A 24,262-nucleotide genomic window follows, 5' to 3' on the forward strand; every position below is an offset into this window, starting at 1 on the left:
CAGAAACGGAGGGGCTGCTTGCGTGCGGCTGCTCGGGATCACATCTGGACGGATATTTTGATTTTTTTACTCTAAAAATATTTTCTATGGATTCATTTAAGTGATTTACAGTTATGTTATATGCTGCCTGGGTGAGGCATTAGGTCAGGGTTTGGTAAAGAAATATTCTTCCTCTCTTTTTTGCTAATTTTAAAAATTATAGCCGACGTTTTTTGCCCTAGGGAGCAGGAGCTGACTGAGGTGATGCTATTATGTGATGCTGAAGAATAATCTGGAGACAAAAATCAGAAATGTTCAGTGATTTATGTTCCTAGTTTTAGCTTGCTAAAGTCATCATTTCTCTTATTTGCATTGACATGCCAACCAATGACATTAATCACCTTCAAAGATTTCCTTTGTTCCTAAAGTCTGCTGGGGTAGTTCAGCATCATTTCACAGAAAATGTTCTCCAATAAATGTGTAAAGTCTGCAGAAGAGAAAAATTTGCAAGTGTGAGCTGGGTGGGAAGCGGTGATGCCTGAGGAGATGAGGCAGAGATCACCCGAGGTTCTTGGAAAAGCAGACAGGCAAGTAATTCTCGAGTTTTGACATCTATTAGAAGACCACCAAGGGTCTGGCTTATTAAAGCCTGGATTTAAGGACCATGAATGGTGGGGTTGACGAGAGGAAAGAGAAGTAGGTGAAGGCAGCAGCATGTGACTCAACCATGTGTCATTCTTTGTTCCAGCAAGGGCTTGAAATCGTTTGGCTCTTTAGGTTTCTATTTGAAATGTGAGTCAGCAGGTTACAGAGAGTTTGGAAAACCTATGTGAAATGCTTCATACTTAAATGCATTCATTAGCCATTATAGTAACCAGGAAGGACCAAGAAGGGTCCTATAGAATGAGCTGCTTAAAGGGAAATAACTGAAAACTTTGGGTCCTATTTGATTTGATTTACTCCTTTGTTATTGGGTTTTATTGTGTAAGTTTTGGGGATACAACTTTATACCTTGATATGTGTCCATACCACTCTGTATTGATCAAACTTTTATGCCATCCTCTTCCTCAGGGAATCTCTATCTCTTTCTCTCTCTCCCTCTCCCTTTCTCTTCCTCTCTCTCCCCTGACCCCCCCCAACTCCTTTTGGGCATTATGGTTTGCAAGGTACTGAAAGGTCATCATGACTATTACTTTACCTTCATTCAGTGCTCAGATCTTGTCCATGGTGATCATTCCCAACTATCATTGTCATAGGATCCTTTGTGTCCTAACTGTCCTCCCAACTCACATTTATGGCAAGCTTCTAACCATGAACCAGTCCTCCTGGCCCTTGTTTCTATTTTCCTTGGGTATTAGTCTCATATTGTTTTTTATACTATAAATGAGTGCAATCATTCTATGTCTGTCCCTCTCCCTCTGACTCTTCACTCAGAAAATTATAAGGAATTTTCATGGCTTCATTTTTCTTGGTGGCTGCATAGTATCCCACTGTGTTAATGTACCATAGTTTCCCCAAGAAGGAAGAGTTGAGAGAGAGAAATCTTGCCCCACTGGCGCAGCATGGGGCCGTGGCACAGCTCACAGTCTGGAGGCATTTCTGCGGGCTGCTCGTGTCCAAAGTAGTTCAGTTGCCCCCGGGCTCGTGCTCGAGCAGCAGCAGAGAGAGGATGTACCATAGTTTCTTTATCCAGTCATTCTGGAGCACTTGGATTGCTTCCAGATTCTGGCTATTGTGAATAGTGCTGCTGTGAACATGGAAGTGCACACAGCTTTTCTGCAGTGTGTTTTTAGGACCCTAAAGTATATTCCCAGGAGTGGTATTGCTGGATCATATTGAAGCTCAATTTTTAGTTTTTTAGGAATTACCATACTGTTTTACAAAAGGACTGAATCAGTTGGCATTCCCACCAACAATGATTGAGATTCGTTTTTCTCCCTTTATCCATGCCAGCACTGTTTGTTCTTGTTCTTTTTGATGTGTGCCATTCTCTGTGGTATGAGATGATATCTCATTGTTGTTTTGATTTGCATCTGCCTGATGAGTAGCTATGTAGATCAGTTTTTCATATGCCTTTTGGCCATTTGTATTTTTTGGAGGAAGTTTCTGTTCATTTCTTCTCCCATCCCCACCTTTTTATTATAGGGGTGGATTATTTTCTTGTTAAATTCTACCAATGCCTTATATATTTTTGATATTAACTCCTTATCAGATGAGTGTTGGGTAAATAATTTTTCCCACTCCGTGAGCTGTTATTGTATCCTGATAACCATTTCCTTTGAGGTGCAGAAGCTTATTAGTTTAATGTAGTCCCATTTGTTTATTTTTGCTTCCAGTTGCTTGGTTAGTGGTGCTTCATCTTTGATGATGCCTTTAGCTTCAATGTCATGGGGGGGGGAGTTCTTCCCACAATATCCTCTATGTACCTTTTTTGATTCAGGTTTGATATTGAAGTCTTTTAACCACTTTGATATGACTTTTGTGCATGATGTTAGAAAAAGGTAAGGTTTCATTTTTTGCATGTCGTTTCCCAGTTTTCCCAGCACCATTTGTTGAGGAGGTCTTCCTTGTTCCACTTATATTCCTTCCTCCTTTTTTCAAAGATTAAATGATCATATATTTGAGGTTCTATGTCAGAATACTTCACTCTATTCCATTGATCTGAGGGTTTTGTATTTCTTTAGTACCATGCTGTTTTAATTTCTACCACTTTATAGTACAGTTTGATGTTGGGAAAGGTGATACCTCTCATTTATTCTTTTCCCCAAGGATTGCGTTAGCTATCTGGGGGTGCTTTTTGTTCCATAAGAGTTTGATCTATTTCTTTTTGGAAAATATCATGGGTATTTTTACATGAGGACTGCATTGAATCTGTACAATACTTTGGGGAGTATTGCCATTTTGACTATGTTAATCCTCTCAGTCCATGAGCAGGGGATGCACCTCCATTTCCTCATATTGACTAGAATCCTCTGAACATCTTATCTACTTCCTAGTTTTCCTTCTCTAGAATGCCATCTCCTTAGAATCATACAGTAACCTTTTCCAGATTGCTTTTGTCCACTTAGTACATCTATTTAATGTTTCTCCATGTCTTCTTGTGATTGGAAAGCTCTTTTCTTTCAAGTGCTGCATGATATTTCATTGTCTGGATGGAACAGTGCATATTTATCTAGCCCTCCACTGAAGAACATCTTGGTTGTTTCCAAGAGGAAATTAGGAATGAAATTGCTGCAAGCATCTGCGGACAGGTTTTTCTGTGGACATGTTTCGAACTCCTTTGGGTAAATACTCAGGCATGTGATTGTGGGATTGTGTGGTGAGAATATGTTTAGTTTTGTCAGAAACTGCCAAACTGTCTTCCAAAGTGGCTGTGCCATCTGTACTCACTGTTGCTGTGCATCCTCACCCACATTTGGTGCAGTTGGTGCTGCAGAGTTTGGCCGCTTGAATGCATGTATCATGCTAGCTGGTTGTTGTTTGAATTGTCCTTTCCCAGATGGCATCTGATCTGGAGCTGCTCTTCCGATGTTCATTTCCCATCTGTATGGCTTCTTTGGTGAAGTGTCTCGTCTTTGGCCCATTTTTTTAAAAATCAGGATTTTGTTTTCCTTACTATTGAGGTTCTGCTGCTACTTAGGCTCAGTCCAATGGCTCACCAGTTCAAGAACCACCCCCAAAACACGAATAAGGAAAAGGTATCCCCTCAAACCTGTCCCTTGAACTTCCGTCCACTTGGACCCTAGCTTTGCTTTCTCTTTCCTGAACAAACTGCGACACTAGGTTGTCTAGACTGAACGCTCCATTTCCCATGCGATTTTCATCTCGCCCCCCTGCTCTCTCTCTCTCCCAACATTCTAGCTGTACAAAATGATAGCAGGGCCAGAGAATCAGTACAGGGTTGAAGGTGCTTGTCTTGAATGTGGTTGATCCCAGTTTGATCACTGGCACTGCGCATGGTTCTTTGAGCGCCACCAGGAGTGACCCCGAACGTAGAGCCAAGATTAGCCCCTGAGCACTGGCAAGTTTTTTTCCTCTTAAAAATATCCACCAGCTTTTGTTGCACTCTCGGGGTGAGACGTGGGGTCACTCACATTTAGACCTCACAACCTGAGACATGCAATGCCTTTCTTTTACTCGAAGCCAGAATTCACCCTTGGCGCTCTCCCCCTGAAGAAATTCATATTCTTTCTTGACCGTGTAACTCTCTCTGTTGCTCATATTTCTCTAAAGAAAACCATTTTACTTCACTGAAAAGAAATGGGAAACGGAAAAAGGAAAGGGAAGGAAAGAATGGAGCATCCACCTCCTTGCTCATCCACAAGGACTAGGATTAATCTGAATCTCCCCCACCTTCATTACCTCCCCACATAAAATTAATCGCCTGGCTCCATTAAAATTAATCTGATTCTCTCCCCCTTTCTAACCTCCCCACATAAAATTAATTACCTGGTTCCATTGATTTTCTTTTCTCACTGAATCTCCAATCAGTCTACACACATCCCACCTAAACTGCCCTAGTTCGTTTGGGTACATTCTTTCTCCCCTGTTTCTTTCCTGTACCCTCCTGTCTCTTGTCTGTGAAAGCATACACTGTACCATCGAGCTATTCTCCACCCCAAGAATTTTTCTGTTTCTTTTCTCCCCCAATTTTTAGGTTTTTCATTTTAGAAACACATGCCTGGTGGTGCTCGGGTATTGCTCACGTGTTACTCATCGCTCCAGGATCACTCCCAGTGTTGCTTAAGGAGCACTGAGGCTGCAGGGGATTGAGTGTAGGCCCACTGCATGCAAAGCATGCACTCCAGTCCTTTGAGCTAGCACCCCAGCCCTATTATTATCTTTTTAGGTGAAGGTTATGGGTGGGTTGATGTATGTTGTGACATGAGAAGGTTGTAAAGACTTAGGGTGCACAGGAAACAGATCTAGTCCCTGGAGATTTCCTATATCAACATGTGTTTTCCTTGTAAGAGCTTTCTGTTTGTGACTTGTGTTTTTTGTTTTTTCTGCTTTTTAATATTTGAGGCTACACCCGGCAATGCTCAGGGGTTACTCCTAGGAGGCTTTGAATTCAGGAATCACTCCTAGACGTGCTTGGGGAGCTGTATGGGATGCCGGGGATGAACCCTGGTCAGCCATATGTAAGGCAAATGCCCCACAGGCTGTTATATTGTTATGCCCTCTGACTTGTATTTCTCTGTTGGTTCCATTCTATTTCACTTGATCTTAGCCAAAAGGCTGAGAAGCGATATGGTGCCATTCTATTTATTTGGCATTTTCCACCATTACTCCTAGAAGTTCTGAGTTATGACTATCATTTAATTCTGCGGTTGGATCCTGCCTCTAATTTTCTGTAGTTGTAAAAGCTGGATAGACCTTGGCTTCCCCTGACGCTTGGCTTCCTGATTTGTAAAATGTGGGCCTCCACTTTGTTTCACATTAGAATCACCTTGCAGCACCCAGACATCAACATCTTGAAGCCCTGAGGTTTAATGTTGAGAGCACTTCCCACCCCCTCATTCTAAGTGTGCAGACAAGGTTGAAAACCACGGACAAAATGGTGCTTTTTGAAATGTCCTAACCCCAAATTGAGATTTCTCTTCTTTTAATGTTTTTACTAAGTTGGGAAGAAAGATCTGTGATGTTCCCCCCCACCCTCTTCCATCTGCTGTTTGTTCTTATTTACATACGATGGAACCCAGCCCACTAATTTACAGCTCTGGTTCCCTTACAACTGTTATTGAACTGAAAACATAGATGAAGACTTATTAAACAGAAAAAAATTATTTCGAGTATCATGGTAACAAGTCATTATAGAACCTAGGAAGCAACAAAACTTCTTGCCTTCAAAATTATAGAGCCAAGGAAACATCAAAACTTCTTGCCTTCAAAATTAATACTAAAAATGAATCTAGAACTCCATAATGTCCAATGGAAATGTAAATTTAGTGCCAAATCCAGTAATTATTTTTTCCTGAGTGTCCCGTTTAGAAAAATGAACCATCTTTTGTGGAGAATCAAATTTTGCGGGGCATCCACCCGAACATCTCCCTGAACTGTTCTGAAGCTGGATAGTAGATATTGGCTCCTCTCTGCAGATCTCAAAAATATATGAATGTGGTTTGACTGTTGAAATGCTTGGAGATAAATTTTGGGGAGACAATCTATCAGTAATAGTTTTCTCCAGAATCTACCATTTTAGACTTGAAATAGCACAAGATGTTTCTGAACTGATAGCGAATAGAGAGAAGAGAAGGAAGGTGGTAGGAAAATGCCAGGCATTTGACTTGAGCACTGGCACTGAGTTTGGAATGAACTGGGCCTCTTATCTAACCTGATTGGCACTGGGGTACTGACTCTTCCTTACTGTTTCTCTGTTTACCTTTTTTCATAGTTATTCATTCACTTGTGTCTCTAAAATACCAGTGTGCCTTTGCTGATCGTGCTGTCTATTGAAATTACTGGCTGGCTACCTTCTCAGAATGGGTTAATTGAGTAGCTACTTACAGGGAAGTGAAGAGTCATAATCTATGAAGAAGTAGATTCCCTGTACAGGTTTTTCACAATTGGGCCATGACATTACTCTGTTTTTCTGGAGGAAGGTAGCTCCCCAAAAGTATTCAGAGGTGCTGGGAACTACTTTTGGTAATATTCAGCTAACTGGGCCAAACAGGTCTGGTTTCGTCATTTTGATTTGGTGCTTCTTGGCACACCAGGGCCGCACCCAGTGGTGCTTGGGGGTCTCTAGGACTGCACTCGGTTATGCTTATGGGACAGTGCAGTACTGAAGCGCTAACATGAGTCCCAGTAGATGTAACGCAGATACCCCTGCAGTGGGGCTATCTCCCTGGTGTCAATCACATTGTTCTTTGACAAAGAAACTGCTAGTGGTGAGAAAAGAGGACATTTTTTTTTCTGAGAAATGAAATGCAGCCAGCACATGCTTATGATCCCATAAACCCCTTTTCCACCATTTTAACATTCAGTGTCTTCTGCAGGCCTGCTTTGGCTCAGGAAATGTTGACTAAAGCCTCATGGATTTGACGTGTCTCTCTGGGAATTTTCTTGTAGATGAAGGAATTGATAGAGGGTGTTCGCTGGGCCTTTATTGACATGCTGGAGAAAGAAAATGAGTGGATGGATGAAGAGACCAAAAGGAGAGCAAAGGAGAAGGTAAGAATTTCTTTGGATGGAAAAATATACGTGTCTTGATTTCACATGTTGTCATGCTGGTCGTTGGCGGTGTAGTTGATTTTTATATTGAATGAACTGTTGACTCCAAGTGAGCCCAGGGCTAGATGTCTGTGTTTGGATAAATGCATAGATTTCATCAGCAGCAGAGAAGAGGAAATAAGGTCTGACTTTTTTCTTGTCCTAACTGCATTTTCTAGCACCTTGTAATGCAGTTTTCCCCTCTTTTCTAATTGATGTCTCTAAGAGCAAGGTGGCCTGTTGCCCAGAGAATTTTCCCATCAACCATCATTGGCTCTGGCAGAATGGAGAGCTGCGGGGGGCTGTGGGGAGCAGCTGGCAGAAGAGCCCTCAAGGCGTGCAGGAGAAAAACCCATATTGGCTGTGTGTCCTTCTGCTCCATGCTCCTTGTGTGCAAATGTCTGCAGGAAAATCATTTCCTGTAACCAATCCTGTCGACTTCCCAGCCCAGTGCTTTGCACAAATAATCCAAAGGGCATGCTTCTCAAATGCAAACCAGTCATAAATCACTGTGTTGGAGGCAAAAAGCCTTTCCCTAGAGGAGTGGACATTTGCTCAGCCTTGCAAAATTTTCTGATAGTACTTCACAAAGTGGACTGGAGCGGTAGCACAGCGGGTAGGGCGTTTGCCTTGCACGCGGCCAACCTGGGTTCGATTCCTCTGTCCCTCTAGGAGAGCCTGGCAAGCTACCGAGAGTATCCTGCCTGTATGGCAGAGACTGGCAAGCTACCCCTGGCATATTCGATATGCCAAAAACAGTAACAATAAGTCTCACAATGGAGAAAGTACTGGTGCCTGCTTGAGCAAATTGATGAACAACAGGACAACAGTGCAACAGTGCTACTTCACAAAGTAAGATAGAAAGGGAGCAAGAGAAGTATTAGTAGCTGTGACAGTTCAAAATAAGAATGGGAGCCATCTTGAATTCTTGACATTCTCATGGCACATTTTTCACAGGTATATCTCTGTGGCTGGGAGTTTCTGAACACTGGGAACATTTCTTTCTTACAGAGGGACATGTTAAGGGACACTTTCCTAATGAAAGCAATTACTTGGTGTGTGGTTCTTCCCAGCCATGCCTGATTTAGTAGATGGAGAATGCAGCCAGAGCCTTTGTGATGTCCACCAATCTCCTTGGTGATCCTGAGACTGAGATGGTCTGGGAAACACTGGGCAGAGTCACACAAGTCATGCTGAGCACAGATATTTTTGCCCTGTGGTCAAGAAACGAAGGGGAGAGGAATGTTAGGGGAGTGGAACTAATTTGAATAATATTGTGATAGTTGAAGCTACCGAGAGTATGGAGCCCGCGCGGCAGAGCCTGGCAAGCTACCCGTGCGTATTGGATATGCCAAAAACAGTAACAATAATTCTCTCAATGAGAGACGTTACTGGTGCCCACTCAAACAAATCGAGGAGCAACGGGATGACAGCGACAGTGCGATAGCTGATATGCAGTTGTCCAAACCCACAGACTGAGACACCCAGAGAGATCCCTCATCCACACTGGCAACTCTGGGTGTTAATGATGGGGTCAGGCCGGTTCATTGGCTGTAGCCAACGTTCTTTCCTGGTGAGGGATACAGATACTGGGGCCGGCGCTGCATTGTAAGCACAGGAGAAGCTCTTCTCATTGGTTTTTGCTTTGACCCCAAACCTGCTGTAAAATAAATTAGGTCTATTTTCAAAAAATCAGGGCAGTGTTCTGGGAACACTCAGTCTTGTTGAAACGAGAGCGCACAGACGTTTAGCAAGGAAATTTTCTAGAGCTTTAGTGTTCCTGAGATGGATAAACACTGCTATGGATATTTTTGTCAATAGACACAGAAAGACTGTTCCGTGTTTATTGCAAAGAACACGGGGGTGGGGTGGGGTGTTGGTGGAAGACAAGGGACGCATTTACTTATTTTTCCTCCTCGAGGATCTGTCAAAGCTGTCTTCAGTCGTGGAAGGTGCGAGTTGAGGAAGGCAGGGGCGCGCAGGCTGGCACGAGAAGCTCCCTAGACGGTCAAGGAAACTGTCGGCGCCAGCATCCTGTTGTCTCTTGACGGCTCACTTATTAGCCAGGCGGGCCTGTGTGGTCTGACCTGAATGCCTCTTGCCGTGGGTCACTGAACCCTCACTGTCTCGAGGGCTTTGCTTCTAGCCTGAGGTCTGTGGCCACAGGTGCGAGAACTGTGTGCATGCTACCACGGATGGGGAGCTGTGGAATATTCTGGGTCAGTCAGATCTTCGGGAAGGCTGGAGGTTGTCTTGGGTCCTTCTGCGCTGCATAAGGGCGCCTTAGAGTCAGACCTTCTAAGCAAGTGGTCTTTGGGTCCTACTGGAAGAAGGGTAGGGCTAAGTCCTTCTAATGATAGGCGTGTTCCTTTTTGTGCCCCCCCCCGCCCGAGTTACTCTCCTGTGCTATATTTTATTTCAATGAGAGCTTTTTGCCTCTAATAACGCTCTTTGAACACTCTGCTTTCTTTGAGCTGAGTTCAACCTTCCAGGAACCCAACGAGCTCCTCCACAGGTGCGACGATCAAAGACAATTGCTCCAGTGGTTCTTGCCGGGTCCCCCGAGTCTACCCTGTCTTTTAGCGTTCAGAGAATGTTATTTTATGAGTGGCGAGAAAGAGGAATGTCGTCCGAGAATTTCCCGCAGTTCTCCAAGGCAGGTGGGACCCAGACCCCAGAAAATGTGGGTTTCGGCCCCCACCGCCTTTAAATGGGTGCACCTCTGAAAGTGACCGCTGGGTGGCGCTCGTAACACAAAGACAGGAAGGCTGAGCGCGCCAGAGAGCTTCCATGCAGCTTTCTGCTCTAGGGTTGTTTTCAAAAAATAATTTTTTTTTGCTTGCCCTTTTTCTCTGATGTCCTCAATTTGATTGCCTTTTAATAGTCAACAAGAAAGGCGAAGCTCTGCCTAATAATTCCTTGAATCGAAGATGGAAATCTCTACCGATCTGAGGGCTTTGTCTTTCTGATATGGAGGAGCCCCCGCATTAGGATAGGATTTGTCTGCATTCAAAGTGGAGTGAATAATTCGCCTGCTCTTCCTGGTATGACTTGGCACTGTTCTTTGGGCATGTGTTGTAGGCAGTATATCACCCAGGCGGAAGATTTCTCATCAATAATGGTGCCTACACCGGGCCAGTGCTGAGTCACTTGGCAACCCATTGGGAAAGCTGGAAAGCCGTTCTGATTTGTGAGGAGGGGGGAGAGAAGCTTTTCTTTTCCTCACGGTGTAGCTCTGGACTGCGGCTCATCCCAGTGCCCCTTAAAGAGTGTTGACCTCAGCTGTCCCCAGGTACCCACCTCCTGAACGGGGAGAGTCCGGTGAGCTGAGACCTACCACCTTGGCTTTGGTGGCAATGGTCCTGGTCTCAAAAAACAGTGGGGATGCGGCTTTTTCATAGCCAGGGCTGATGACTATAAGAGACAACACGAGAATGCCTCTGGTCCCATGCGGGGTCAGTTTGGTGTCTCTGTCTCCTTTCCTTTCTGCTCTCCTCTCCTTAGGGACCAGGAGGGATCCTGTGTAGTGAAATCAAGAGTATGGGTTTCAGTTTAACATGGAGAGCCAAGCAGCAGCTTTTCGTGAGGATTGCCTGTTCCTTATAAGTGTGTGCTTTCATTGGAAACGGGAAACAAAGAACAGGGGCCTGTTATTTTTTCACTTACCACAGCTGTAGATGGAGTGTGAGGCCATAGGAGTGATTTCATGGAGCATGTTCTGGAAGACTTGTCTTTTTTTCTGGAATAGTGTGGGAGAATCTCAAGGTCATCACCTCATGATTCTGAGGCATGGCAGGAAGCGAGGCAGCAGTGCCTTTGGATGGGGCCGGAGCAGAGTTAATACTTTTTTTGTTTGTTTGTTTGTTTTGCTTTATTGCTTTTTGGGTCACACCTGGTGATGCACAGGGATTACTCCTAGCTCTACACTCAGGAATTACTCCTGGTGGTGCTCAGGGGATCATATAGGATGCTGGGAATTGAACCCGGGTCAACTGCGTGCAAGGCGAATGGCCTATCCGCTGTGCTATCACTCCAGCCCCAGAGTTTCTCCTTCTGATGAGCTGTGTCCACTAGGAGTGGCCTTTACTCAGTTGGTCCCCCTAGTTCCAGCCTAGAATGAAAACCTGGATCCTTTTGAAACATTTGTGCACTTTGGCCCTGGGACCTATGCTTGTTGACCACTCCCAGAGGTGGAAATCTGGATAGAACTACTAGATAAAGTCCGCAATAGGCCTGCATGGCCTTGACCTTGAACACAGCATGTGCAGATGTTTCCCGGGAAGTCTGCTGAATGAGTCCATAGCCTCAGGTACGTAAGTCCCAGGCCTGAGATTTGGGAAATGTGGAAGGAGATTGCATACAGCAGGCCAGCTAAAAGTATAGTTGGCGCTGTATATCTTTGGCTCTGTGTGTTGGGGAGAGAAAAAAGAGTCTTTCCATCTCACAGACTGAGTTTTTGACTGGGGTCTCTGTAAAAAGAAAAACCGATTATCAAGAGACGCAAAAGTAAATTCATTAGCAGGTGCATCTCATACATGCATGAAAGAAGAAACTCAGCAAATGAGGAACTCAAAAGTGGTGTCTTAGAATTCCAGCTTACCTGGCTTATCTGGGATCTTCAGAAAAGACCACACAGTAGTCTAGAAATTTGAAAATGAGGAAAGTGGGTTTTGCCTTCCAGGAGTGAGGATTGTCGTAAGGTTCATATACGGGAAACTGCTCTTGATCCAGGCCACCCAGAGTGTCTCACGGGGACTCTTCTGTGCTGTCTCCAGGAATTCTCCTTTGTCCTTCCTGGTCGAGAGGGCAGAAAGGGCAACCTTGAAAATTTATATTCTGCTTTTCGGAAAGCTGAGGGAGTCAGGGAGCTTTTCTTCTAGGGACCGCTTCTCAGTTACCTTCACCTCAAAATCTTTTTATGTTAAAGAGGCGTAATAGTTCGGGGTCACATTCTGCTTGCCTTCATCTTCAAACTGTGGCCAACCTGGGTGTTGAATGTCCCCCAGCTATCCAGTTCCGTCCCAGTGGTGTTGGTGTCCTGTTCAGGGGTTCTCTGGATGTGTTTCTAGTCCAGCAGCTTCACCTGGGACCTTGTCAGCGACAAATTCCCGAGTCACTCAGGTGGGGGAACTGCCCTTACTATTACCACGTCACTGCAAACCTGGCTTGACTTCTAGCTGTCAGCTGCCAGCACCTGCGTTTCTAGTGCCAAGAGCTTTCCCGTAGCACTGGATCTGGGAACCCCACTCACTGAGGGCCCAGAGGTCTCGGCAATAACTGTGGACATCGTGCACGTGCCACGGCACCTCCAGCACTCATGCAGAACCATAGGCTTCGATACGATCCTCTTTATTGACGCTTGACTTCTGCTTACTTCCCCAGCTGTCTGCCAGACTCTTGTCTCAACTCCTCTGCTTTCCTCTCTTCTGTTCTCATCTCTTCTTGCAGTGCTAGGGATCAAACTCAGGGCCTCACACAAGCAGAGCACGTCCCTGAGCTCCATCCCTGCCCCCGATTTCTTTTACCTCCCCGAGTGAACTGTTGGTGCTCAAATATTTGTCTGCGTACTGGTTTCTGGATGTGTTTCCAAGGAGGATGCTCCCTGGGCTATGAGCTCTTGCTCTGCAAGGTGGCAACACATTTTACTGTACCTAGATGCCAGCACCTCCTCCACGAATGCAGTTCTGCGGCCACTTGCAGCACAGTAACAATGTGCCTGGAGTTGGAGCTTCAGAAAGAGCAGCTGGGGACCCTCTCTGCAGGGGCTCCCGTACTCTTTGGGGAGAAAAAAAGTGACAAGGACATGAGACAGATGAGGAGATGTATTAGTCATGTGGTAGAGACTGGGATTCCAGGGAGGCCACTCTGAAGAAGCCAACCCGTGCTGTGTGGGTGTGTGGGGGACCTTTCTCAATGCCAGCGTCCTCAAGGTTTGGGGACCCGGCTTCCTCTGGTTCTTCCTTCCTTGCTAATCCTCAGCATCCAGCTGTCATTTTCCCTCAGTACCTTCATTCTCACTTCATCTCATTTATTCCTTTTATTCCTTTTAAACTGGTTTGTAGAAAAGAAAGAAAGGCTTGTGTCAAATGCTCCCACTGCACATTCTACGTGTTTGTGTAACTATTCCAGAATGCAGTCACCTCAATTCCTGTGTCTACCCCACTGCTGGCCCAAGGTCACACAGGGACTTTTAGGATATCTCCCCTCATCTGGCTCTCGGGACCACTGTCTCGGGCGTGGTGCCTGCTTGTGCTGGCTGGTGTCCTCTGACTCCTGGTCTCTGTTCTCTGCTGTCATATTCCTCTCTCCTTTTCCTCACTGGCCTCAGCAGGAAGTAGAGTTTAGAGAGATCACAGAGAAGGACTGCCACAGTCTATCCTCTGCCCAGTGTGTGGCCATTGGGGAGTTAGTAAACATCTCTGAAGCCCAGATTTCCACTCTCTACACTGGAGAGATTAGTTCTGAAGAATTGGAGACCTACACTATTTTTTAAAAAAAAAATTATTAGAGAATCACTGTGATGTACAGTTACAAACTTAGGAACTTTTGTGTTTGCATTTTACTCACACAGTGATCGTTTACCCATCCCTCCACCAGTGCCCATTCTCCTCCACCAGTGATCCCAGTATCCCTCTCACCACCCCCACCCCATCCCCCACCACCCCACCCTGCATCTGCAGCAGGGCATTCCCTTTGGTTCTCTCTCCTTTTGGGTGTTGTAGTTTGCAATAGAATTATTGAATGGCCTTCATGGTCAATCTATAAGTCTACTTTTAGTTCGCATCTTCCAACCCAAATGGGACCTCTTAACATCCTCTACTTGGTGTTCCCTTCTCTATCTGAGCTGGGAGTCCTACACTACTTTGGCAGTCCACCTGGAAATTTCCTCAGACCAGGCCTGGTCCACAGACCATAGGTTGAAGAACAGGCTTTTAAATGGCGCTGTAGGTCATGAGTTCTCATACTTCAGGTACATCAGCACTGCCTGCAGGGCCTGTTGGAACACAGCTTGCCAGTACCTGCACCCCCATGTTATTGTAGATGGCCAGACTATCCATCAGGGCCCATGGATATGCGTCCATGAGTGGACAACTGGATTAGAAAGACATGTTCTATTGGTGTGTGTCGCTTGATCATGGAGATGCATTCTGAAAAGTGCACACATAGGATATTTTTTTTATTTTTTTTATTTTTATTTTTTTATTTTTTATTTTTTTTTTGGTGGTGAATTCTTGTATTTTTCTCCATGAAAAAACTCTAGGTATGTCCAGCAGATGGACAAAAAAGGGAGCTAAAAGAGAAAGCCTGTTCTTCTATCTAGGGCTTTGGGGTGAGAGATACTGATAAAGACATTCAAATGAAGAACTGGTTAGCTCCTCATCAGGAAAACTATACAGTTCCATGATTTGGGTTATGTCATAGGAATCAGGAAACAAAGCAGGAACTGTGGCCTCTAGACTTTCCAACTGAGTATCGGGCATCTGGATGTCACTTGGTAGACTCAGAGTCATGATGGAGTCCTGTGTGCAGTTGGAAGGGCCTAAGGGATGAGTGTGAGAGGAGCTGCAGAAATCTGAAACAGCAGGGTAAGAAGTATGAGCATTCGTAGGTTGTTGGGGTAAGTTGGGCAGTTTGTTGTTTAAAAGTTTCTTTTTTGACATCTTTAGTGGTTGCTCTTGCTGATTCTGTTTTCTCCACTTGAGTCGCCGGTTCTTGAACCAATTCTTTACTGTTGACTCTGGTAGCTTGAGTTTCAAAGCCATTTTCTTCTGAAGATTTTTATCCAGAAACATGGTATGGCTAAACAGAGACTCCAACTCTTCATGCAGTTCTTTGGTGAATGAAGTGCGTTTGTGGCGCATCTTTCTTACTTCAGGCTCAGTTGTGGTTTGTGCCGTCAAGGGTGTGCTAGACTCATTCATGTTGGTTAAAGAGTCTAACGGCTCTGGGCCCATCCTCTCCATCAGAGATACTGTAATCTGTGGTAGGTAGCTGTATTGACCATGGTCTTGTACCATTTCATCACAGTAATCATTTAGGTGGGAATAAGTATCGGTCTGGGAAGTTCCAGGATCCGCTCTGTTCATCTGGGCACAAGAGGGCTGCATTTGTAGGTCTGTAATGAATCCTCTTGGAGGGCCTATTTTCAAGTCTGGTTCTTGCATCTCTCTGGAAATGTTTCCGGTAGTCAGGATATTTTTTTTAATTGTGCTAAGAGGTTCCCAAAACTTAGTTGGCCTACTCCCTCCCACCTTTTCAGGAAAAATATTCACTCGGTTTCACCTTCAGAAATGTTTCTTTACATAAACAAACAATAAAAGAGTCCCAATTGCACCCGAGGCTTCTACCTCCCCCTGGTTTGCCCCTGCATCACCCTCAGAGTGTGGTCTCCCCTGCTTTGGGAAATGGTGTGCTATGGGCATAGAGAATCACTGCATGTCCTTAGGTGGTATAGACTATGACACATCAAGTCTGTCAATTAGAACCTGTAGTGTTTATAGGACCCTTCACTGACCAACACAAGTGATGTGATTGTGTCTGTACAGTGGTATATTTCTTGGGGAGGCTTCTTCAGTGCCCTCTCCCACTACTTTGTCTGACCTTCATAGGAATCCCATTCACCATCCTTCCCTGAAGAGACGTTACTGGGGCACTCAGAATTCAGCTCCATGGTTCCTCTGCTAAAACGGCCTTCCTGATACAGATCCAAAGGCTGTTTCCTGCTCACTTCTACCCCTTCATTCCATGTCTGAGCCCAGAAACTGTGCTAAATCATGCCCACATCAAAGGTCGTCCAGTATTTGAAGATGTTTAAATGTCTTGCAGATTTAGATCAAACAACTCTGGTGTTCCTCATTAAATTAGCAAACATTGTACGCCAGGCCTCCCCCGCATTATATGCATATCTAAACATATATTTTAGGTGCTTCACAAATAGTGATTTCCTCATTGCTATAATATCCGCACAGATAGGTCAAGTGATTCCAGTTTATAGATGAGGAAACTGAAACACAAGGACAACGAAGCTTGTTACGTGGCAGGAGAGATGGCCTCCACCCAGGCAGGCAAGCTCAGAAATGGGGCCTTTAGCAGCAAGTCTGTGAGCATCAAAGCGGGGTTCCCTAGACTGGCAGCATTGGTATTGCGTAGGGACTAACTACAGAGATACAGATTCTTGGCCCCTTCACAGATCTATAGATTTTAAAACTCTTGGAAGGGCCACCGGAAGCTGTGCTTAATGACTTCCCCCATTCGTATCTTGCTGGCCAGTGTGGGAATGTTTGTGCTGTGCTACCCTGTCTTACTGTTTGCTTTCCAACTCCCAACATCTTCTTTTTCTCTTTTTGTGTCACACCCAGTGATGCTAAGGGATTACTCCTGGCTCATGCACTCAGGAATAACTCCTGGCGGTGCTCAGGGGCCCACATGGGATATTAGGAATCCAACCTGGGTTGGCCATGGGCAAGACAAATGTCCTACCCACTGTGCCATCACTCCAGCCCCCTCTTGCCATCTTTTAAAGCTCAAGTTCAGAGCTGAACATAATATTTGAGATACAGCCCAACTCACACAGCACAGTGGGAAAATGATTTTTGCCCTTTTCTTTAAAAAAAAATTATATAAACTAATCTGACATTGATTCCATGGCTCTTTTTCCTCCTCAGCCATGTCACTGTTGACTCATTAAGATTGCTAACTATATAAAAGTTGACTTTTTTACGTAAAACATTACCCCCACACCAGAACATCACATTTGTTCTTTTAAAAATTATTTAAAAATTTCCCCACATTGGTCCAGAGAGATAGTACAGCAGGTAAGGGAAAGTCTTGCATGTGGTCAATCCCGGTTCGATCCCTGGTACTGCGCAGGGTCTCCTGAGCCTCACTAGGAGTGAGTTCAGAGCCAGGGATAAGCCTTCAGCATGGCTAGTTATAGCCCATAAAGCCATCACCAACAAAAAGAATGAGCTTCCTTCTTTCCTTTGTTGTCACCATTTCTCTGATCCCAGGGGTCACACACAGTTTAGTTGTGCTCAAGCACATTTGGTCGCTGTGCTTGCACACTTGGTTGCTGTGTGTGGTGGAGGCACACTTCACAGTGGCACCAGGCTGCCCTGCCTCATGCTGCCAAGACAGGTTCGTTATTGCTGAGCCATCAAATCCTCAAGACTCCAGAGATTTCCTTACTAAAATCCGTTTAGCTTTAGTTGATGGCTCTGGATTTTGAAGAACATATTTCTTGATCTTCAGTATTTTTGATGTTTTTATTATGAAAATCTATGTGAGAAAATCCATAAAAGAAAACGTGCAACATAAAATACAAATGTAGAAAAAGAATTGTCACTAGTCCCATCACCCAATGAGAACTGCAGCTAACATTTGAGTGTATTGCTTTGTCTTGGTTTTGCTTTGTTTCTACATAGGTCTGAAGAATCTGCACACGTGGATTTGCTGCCTTTATTCTTTGCTTATCTTTTGGCATTTATATTACAAACATTTCTCCTTTCATCACAGTATTTTTAATAAACAATATTTATTGCTATTGCTTTCTTCTTCAGTTAGTTATGCAGGAGAGGACCAAACCAGTTCTCCACAGTTGGATATTTAGGTGATGTTATTATTCATATTATTGTGAGAAACATTTTGTACATAGTGCTTTTACCCATATTCAAGCCTAATTCTATAGTGATATCTGAAAAGGCTTTTAAAAACTCAAGTATGTCATCCAGTCCATCAGTTACTATTTCCACATTGATATCATGCAAAATTTGATAAATCTGCTTTGTGTCTTGATTTTTTTTCCTGAATTATTAATGAGCATGCTCATAAGTATAACTAGAGTTGGCCTATTTTCTCATCTTTTAGTATTTATCTCCCAGATTATTCCATTGATCAGATTTGTGGATAATGAGGTGCTAATTAGTTTGCTAACCAGTAGCTTTTTTAGTCCATTTATGTTTTGAATAACCCCATTGACCTGTCATTTCATTTTTCTTTTTGGGGAAATTGGGCCACACCTGGTGATTGTCAGAGCTTATTCCTGGCTCTGTACTCAGGTATCACTACTGGTGAGCTCAGTGGACCATGTGGGGTACCGGGAATCAAAAGGGAGCCAGCTGCATCCAAGATAAATGCCCTATATGCTATACTATCTATTCCTTAGGTTCCATCATTTCTTTATTTTGTCTACAAAAAAATCATGAAATATTTAGTAATTCTTTACTTACTATTTAGGGCATCCTTTTATTTACCAGTCTATTTAAGACAATGCGTTAAAAATACATTAAAAAACAAAGCTAGCTGTTTTCTTTCCCTTTCCTCCCTTCTTTCCTCCTTCCTTTCCTCCAATTGGAACAAGGGCCTCACATATGCAAGATAAGTGTTCTATTTCTTTTTTTTTCTTTTTGGGTCACACCCAGCAATTCTCAGTGGTTACTCCTGGCTCTGCACTTGGGAATTACTCCTGTCAGTGCTTGGAGGACCATGTGGGATGCCAGGGATTGAACCCAGGTTGGCCTCGTGCAAGGCAAGTACCCTACCCGCTGCTCCAGGTCCAAGTGCTCTACTTCTAAGCCATATCCTTAACCCTAACTATTTTTAACTGTCACTGTTACTGTCATCCCGTTGTTCATCGATTTGTTCGAGCGGGCACAGTAACGTCTCTCAATGTGAAGCTTATTGTTACTGTTTTTGGCATATCCAATATGTCACGGGTAGCTTTCGGGGCTCTCCGAGAGGGGCGGAGGAATCAAACACGGGTCGGCTATGTGAAAGGCTAACGCCCTACCGCTGTGCTATCGCTCCAGCCCAACTATTTTTAAACAGGTGAAAATTATATAACATAAAATTAAACTCTTAAAATGTACAGCGGCATTTACTACCCTGAAAAAGTTGGGCAACAACTACCCCATCTAATTTCAAAACATTTTTATCACCCCCAAATGAAATTTCATATCCACTGAGCGGTTCTGCCTTCCCGTTTTCTTTCACCCAGTCTCAGGCTAACCACCAATCTTCTTTCTGTCTCTATGAATTCACCTGTTCTGGCTATTTCCTATGAACGGCATGGTGCAGTATGTCATCTTTCCCATTTGACGTTTTTCACTTAGCCTGATGTTTTCTGAGTTCATCCACCTTGTAACATATATTCTCACTTCCTTTTCATCTGTTTCTCAATTTTCAGCCTTGGATAGAGTATAACAGTCCCTTTCAGCATTTCTGATAGTGAGGTCTTTGCTGTCACATTTAAACTTTGGAAATAGTATGAGAATGTTTATTTGTAATGGAAAAACTTTACTGCCACAATTTGTATGTCTTAAGTAAAAACTTTACTGCCCCAATTTAATGTACCTCTAATGGGAAAAAGTGATTGGCTGGTTTTTCTTGTCTCCTCGGAACCAAATATGGCTACTGGGAAGAATTCTGGCTCTATCAAATGCATTACCCAGATAAGGATTTGAGGAGAGGGGTTCAGTTTCTTGACCTATGAGATAAGAATAAGTATACAACCATTTCCCAGAGTTTAACTTGTATATGTACAGTAACTAGCAAAGTAAATCCTCAGTGTTTTTAAGATGGTATTCTCATTTCTCTCCAAGTTTTCTCATATTTCCTCGAGTAGAATTGCCCAAAACAGGGGAGGGTGGGGTGAAGAAAAGCTGATATAAATTACCTTGCTTTCTTTGAGGTAGAAGTACAAAATGGACACTTACTCACTTTGTTTAATATTTTGAAATATTTTTATCATGGAAAATTTTCAACATACACAAAAGTGTACATGACAAATCTGAAAGCTTTCAGCTCCCCGTCTCCCCCATGAGTCTTAGTCACCATTCTGACTTCATCTCCTTCCTACCCACCTGTTTATATGCTTGAGAATTTTAAACCTGATCCAAGACATTGTTTTACTCTAAACACTTCATTTTGTTTCTCCAACATGTAAAGAACTTTAAAAAAAATCCCCAAATACTATTGACATACCTGACAATGTTAATAATACATCATAGATTAGAATCTTGTTGGGGCTGGAGAGATAGTACAGTAGGTAGTGCATTTTTGCTTGGCAAGCAGCTGACCCAGGTTCGATCCCCAGTACCCCAAGTGGTTCCCTGAGCCCACCAGGAGTGGTCCCTGAGCACAGAGCCAGGAGCAAGCTCTGAACACCACTGGGTGTGGCTCCCAAACAAAAAAATACCACTAGTATCTTGTCTGTGAGCATTTTTTAATTTATTTTTTTTAAATAAATCACTGTGAGGTTACAGACTTACAAACTTTCGTGCTTACGTTTCAGTCATATAATGATCCCTCCACCAGTGCCCATTCTCCACCACCAATGATCCCAGTATCCCCCCCCACCATACCCCCTGCCTCTGTGGCAGGAGCATTCCCTTTTACTCTCTCTCTCTCTCCTTTAGGGTGTTGTGGTTTGCAATGCAGGTATTAAGTGGTCATCATGTTTGGTCTATAGTCTACTTTCATCACGCATCTCCTATCCTGACTGAGCCCTCCAAGCACCCTTTACTTGGTGGTCCCTTCTCTATCTGTGAGCATTTTAAAATGATAGGTTCAAATCAGTTCTAAACAAGGCCTACATATTGCAGCTTACAGGCCCATCTCTCAAGGCTTTTAGCAAATGATTTTCCCTTCCGTTTTCTTTGGTCTTTTGCGGTGGGGTGGGTCACATACTTGGTTGTGTGGAAGGATCACGTTGGTGTTAGGAAGTGGTACTGGATACTGAACTCATAACCTCATACATGTAACTAGGTGCTCTACCACTGAGCCACATGCTCAGACTTCAAGGCTTTGGAAATTTTTGCTTTGTTTTGTTTTAGGGCCATACCCGGTTGTACTCAGAAATCACTCTTGGAAGGGCTTAGGGGATGATATTTGGTGCTGGGGATCGAACCTGGGTCAGCTTTGTGTAAGGCAAGTACCTTACCTACTGTGATTTGCTCAGGGCTTTGGAAGTTTGAAGAGTTTCCTTCCCCTTTTGTCTGGATGTTTTCAGTGTTACAGTTTTTTATTTTCAGCTTTCTAAAGTCAAACGGCAACCTCTGTACTGGACAGCAATCCCAGCTACTCAACTAAACTCAAGCATGATCTGAGTTTATATACTTCATGTATCCCCACCCTTTTGCTGTTTCTGTTGTCTGGCTATACTCTAATTAGTTGAAAGCTTGAGACTCTAAGCAGACTGAGAGGTTACAAAGTAGCCAATCAAATTGTCTACATAATGACTAATAAGTAAGAACCTACAACAACTAATCCAATTGTATAGATCACGACCAATCCTCTCAGCTCCATAACATCTAGTTAGATTGTCGTGGTAACTAACAACCAATCAGATCGGCTCTATAACACCCACTTAGCTATAGTCAGATTTTTCTCTGTATATATATAAATATGTATATATAAATATATTATATATATATTTCCTCTGGTATATAAACAGAGGTGTCTATTTATCTTGTTTCCACCTTAACCACTCTCCTTTATGATTTAATCCAAATCCTAGTTGACTTGGTTAGGAATTCACTTAAAATACATATTTAGTTTCATTTCCTAAAAAAGAATACATTTTTAGATATTGATTTCATGAAGGGGAGAATCTATTAGAAATGTTCGAGTTTATGGTATTTGTTTTGTGACGCTTTTTCTCTTTGGCAGAAGATGAAATTAATGGCCAGGATACTGCCGATCAGATTTCTCTGGGGCTCAGTCTGCTGCTGTCCGTGGCTCCCCTCTTATCTGGCTGCTGGTCCTGCTCAGTCAGTTGTGCAAGAATGTCAGTTCCATTAATAACCTGAGTGCCAGACAGGCAGAGAGTAACAAATGGGTTAAGAGAGAAATTTTATTTAACCCTGTGTTCTGAGTTGTCAGTTTCTAGGCCTTAGCTTGACTGGGTAAAGGCAGGCTGAGGATGTGGCAGCAGATTACCTTCTGCAGAGCCTCACTTGTACACCTGAGAAACTGCCCCGTAGCAAGAGAAGAAAGGGCAAAAGAAACCTGGACAAAAGGTAAAGATTGGGGGCTGGAAAATTCAGAGAATCAATACTTAGAAGAAAGAGTAGGATCAAGAATTTTATTTTTTCTTTTTTGGATCACACCCAGCGATGCTCACAGGTTACTCCTGGCTCATGTACTCAGGAATTTCTCCTGTCGGTGCTCGGGGGACCATATGGGATGCTGGGAATCAAACCCCAGGTTGACCGCGTGCAAAGCAAACGCCCTACCTGCTGTACTATTGCTCCAGCCCCGATCAAGATATTTTGACTGAAGCACTCACAATATTGGGTCTTTCAAATGACCCAAATCTCTTTTTTAGAAAAATGGACTTTATTGAGGATTGATTGCTTACGGAAGATCTTCAGTGTTTCTTGCTGCTTGCTTTTATTCTGGATCTGCCAACTGCCAGTGTAAAGTTTTAATATTCTTCATTAGGGGAGAAATAACTCCCCAACTGTGGTGGTCTCTATTGCTGTGTAACAAAGCACCCTCAAATTTGTTGGCTGCTGGTTGCATGCATTTTATGGTTTCTTATGGTTGTGTAAGTTTGGTTGGCGTTCAGCTGGGAAACTTTTCTGAGTCTGAGGCAGTTACAGTCAGCTGAGGACTGCCTGGACATCCTAGGTGTTTTTGTTTTTCACTCATGTGTCTGGCACCTCTGTGTTCCTCAGGTGGCCTCATGAGGGACCACCATGGTACTCTCTGAGGGTAACTAATGGCTTCAAGAGGGATGAAGCAGCAGCTGCAGGGTTTTTAAAGTATGGCTTCAGAAGTCCCAGTGTCAGAATTATATTCTTGTTATCAAATCTAGGGCATTTTCAATTAAGTCATTTTCAAAGTCAGTAGAACTTCTGTCTCTTAACCTGAAGAACACTGTGTGCATACAGGGATGGTAGACAGCCAGCAGCAACCATCTTGAGGAACTAATAGAAACTGCCTTCTTTCCCTGTTATTTTTGTTCAGTTCTTTGTAGTTTGTGCTAGATAATTTTGAACTATTTAAAAGAAACTCTGCTTTAACTTTTGACCACTGAGTGTCATTTACTAAAAAAAATTCTATTTGATTGATTAGGTTGTTTCTTATAATTGGTGTTTCCCCCTGAGCTCAAGAGACCATTATGCATATAGAATATACATAGTATAGACAGAGAATCGCAGAGCTATTTAAATCTAATTAATATTGAACTCTGATGGGGAAAGGATTTGACTTAGGCACTGATAAATTTCTGGATAGTTGTTAGAAATAACTACAAGGTTTTAGGGTAAAGAAGTGGACTGAAACATAAGAAATGAAAATGTACGAGCTGGAGCCATAATACAGTGGGTAGGGCATTTGCCTTGTCCGCGCAGATGACCTGAGGTTCAATTCCCAACATCCCAGATGGTCCCCTGAGCACCAGCAGGAGTAATTCCTGAGTGCAAAGCCGGGAATAACCCTTGTGCATTGCTGGGTGTGAACCCCCAAAATAAAGCCAAAAATAAATGAAAATACACGCTTGTAGACAGATATTTTTTTCTAATTTTGAGTTTTGTTTCTAAATAAATAAAGTTTCTTTTTAAAAAATTTGGGGCCATACCCTGTGATTTTCAGTAGCACAGTGGGTAGGGAGTTTGTCTTGCACACGGCCAACCCAGGTTCGATTCCCCCGTCCCTCTTGGAGAGCCCAGCAAGCTACCTAGAGTATCCCACCAGCACGACAGAGACTGGCAAGCTACCTATGATATATTCGATATGTCAAAAACAGTAACAAGTCTCACAATGAAGATGTTACTAGTGCCTGCTCGAGCAAATCGATGAACAGTGGGATGACAGTGCTACAGTGCTGCCCTGTGATATGCAGGGATTACCCCTGGTTATGTGCTTAGGAATTGTTCCCTGCAGTGCTTGGGGGATCATATGGGATACTGGGGATCGAACCCAGGTTGGCTGCATACAAGGCAAGCACCCTACCCACAGTACTATCTCTTCAGCCCCAATAAATAAAGTTTCAGTACAGACTTGTACTACTCTGACTTCCTGCACTTTATAACCTAAGACTCTTGTTAACCCAAGGCACTGGCTAGAA

General features: G+C 43.6%; 2 protein-coding genes across 3 annotated transcripts in view; one reads left to right on the top strand and one right to left on the bottom strand.

The window, feature by feature from the left end:
* PHEX (phosphate regulating endopeptidase X-linked) overlaps positions 1–24,262 on the top strand; it is a 256,340-nt gene that overhangs the window by 117,796 nt on the left and 114,282 nt on the right. For both annotated transcript variants that reach the window (XM_004612239.3, XM_012933584.2), the window contains exon 12: positions 7,051–7,152. In XM_004612239.3, the coding sequence (XP_004612296.1) occupies positions 7,051–7,152 (102 nt within the window). The remainder of the gene's footprint in view (positions 1–7,050; positions 7,153–24,262) is intronic.
* LOC129399580 (arginine-fifty homeobox-like) lies at positions 14,505–15,356 on the bottom strand. Its single transcript, XM_055119831.1, has one exon. It carries the CDS (start codon positions 15,354–15,356, stop codon positions 14,505–14,507), a length of 852 nt encoding a protein of 283 aa, XP_054975806.1.

The sequence above is a fragment of the Sorex araneus genome, chromosome X (genome assembly GCF_027595985.1).
Source record: "Sorex araneus isolate mSorAra2 chromosome X, mSorAra2.pri, whole genome shotgun sequence".
NCBI lineage: Eukaryota > Metazoa > Chordata > Mammalia > Eulipotyphla > Soricidae > Sorex > Sorex araneus.

What these genes read in the sequence shown, in the direction of transcription:
- LOC129399580 (XM_055119831.1), bottom strand. Translation starts at nt 15,356, where the DNA reads ATGCAAGAACCAGACTTGAAAATAGGCCCTCCAAGAGGATTCATTACA.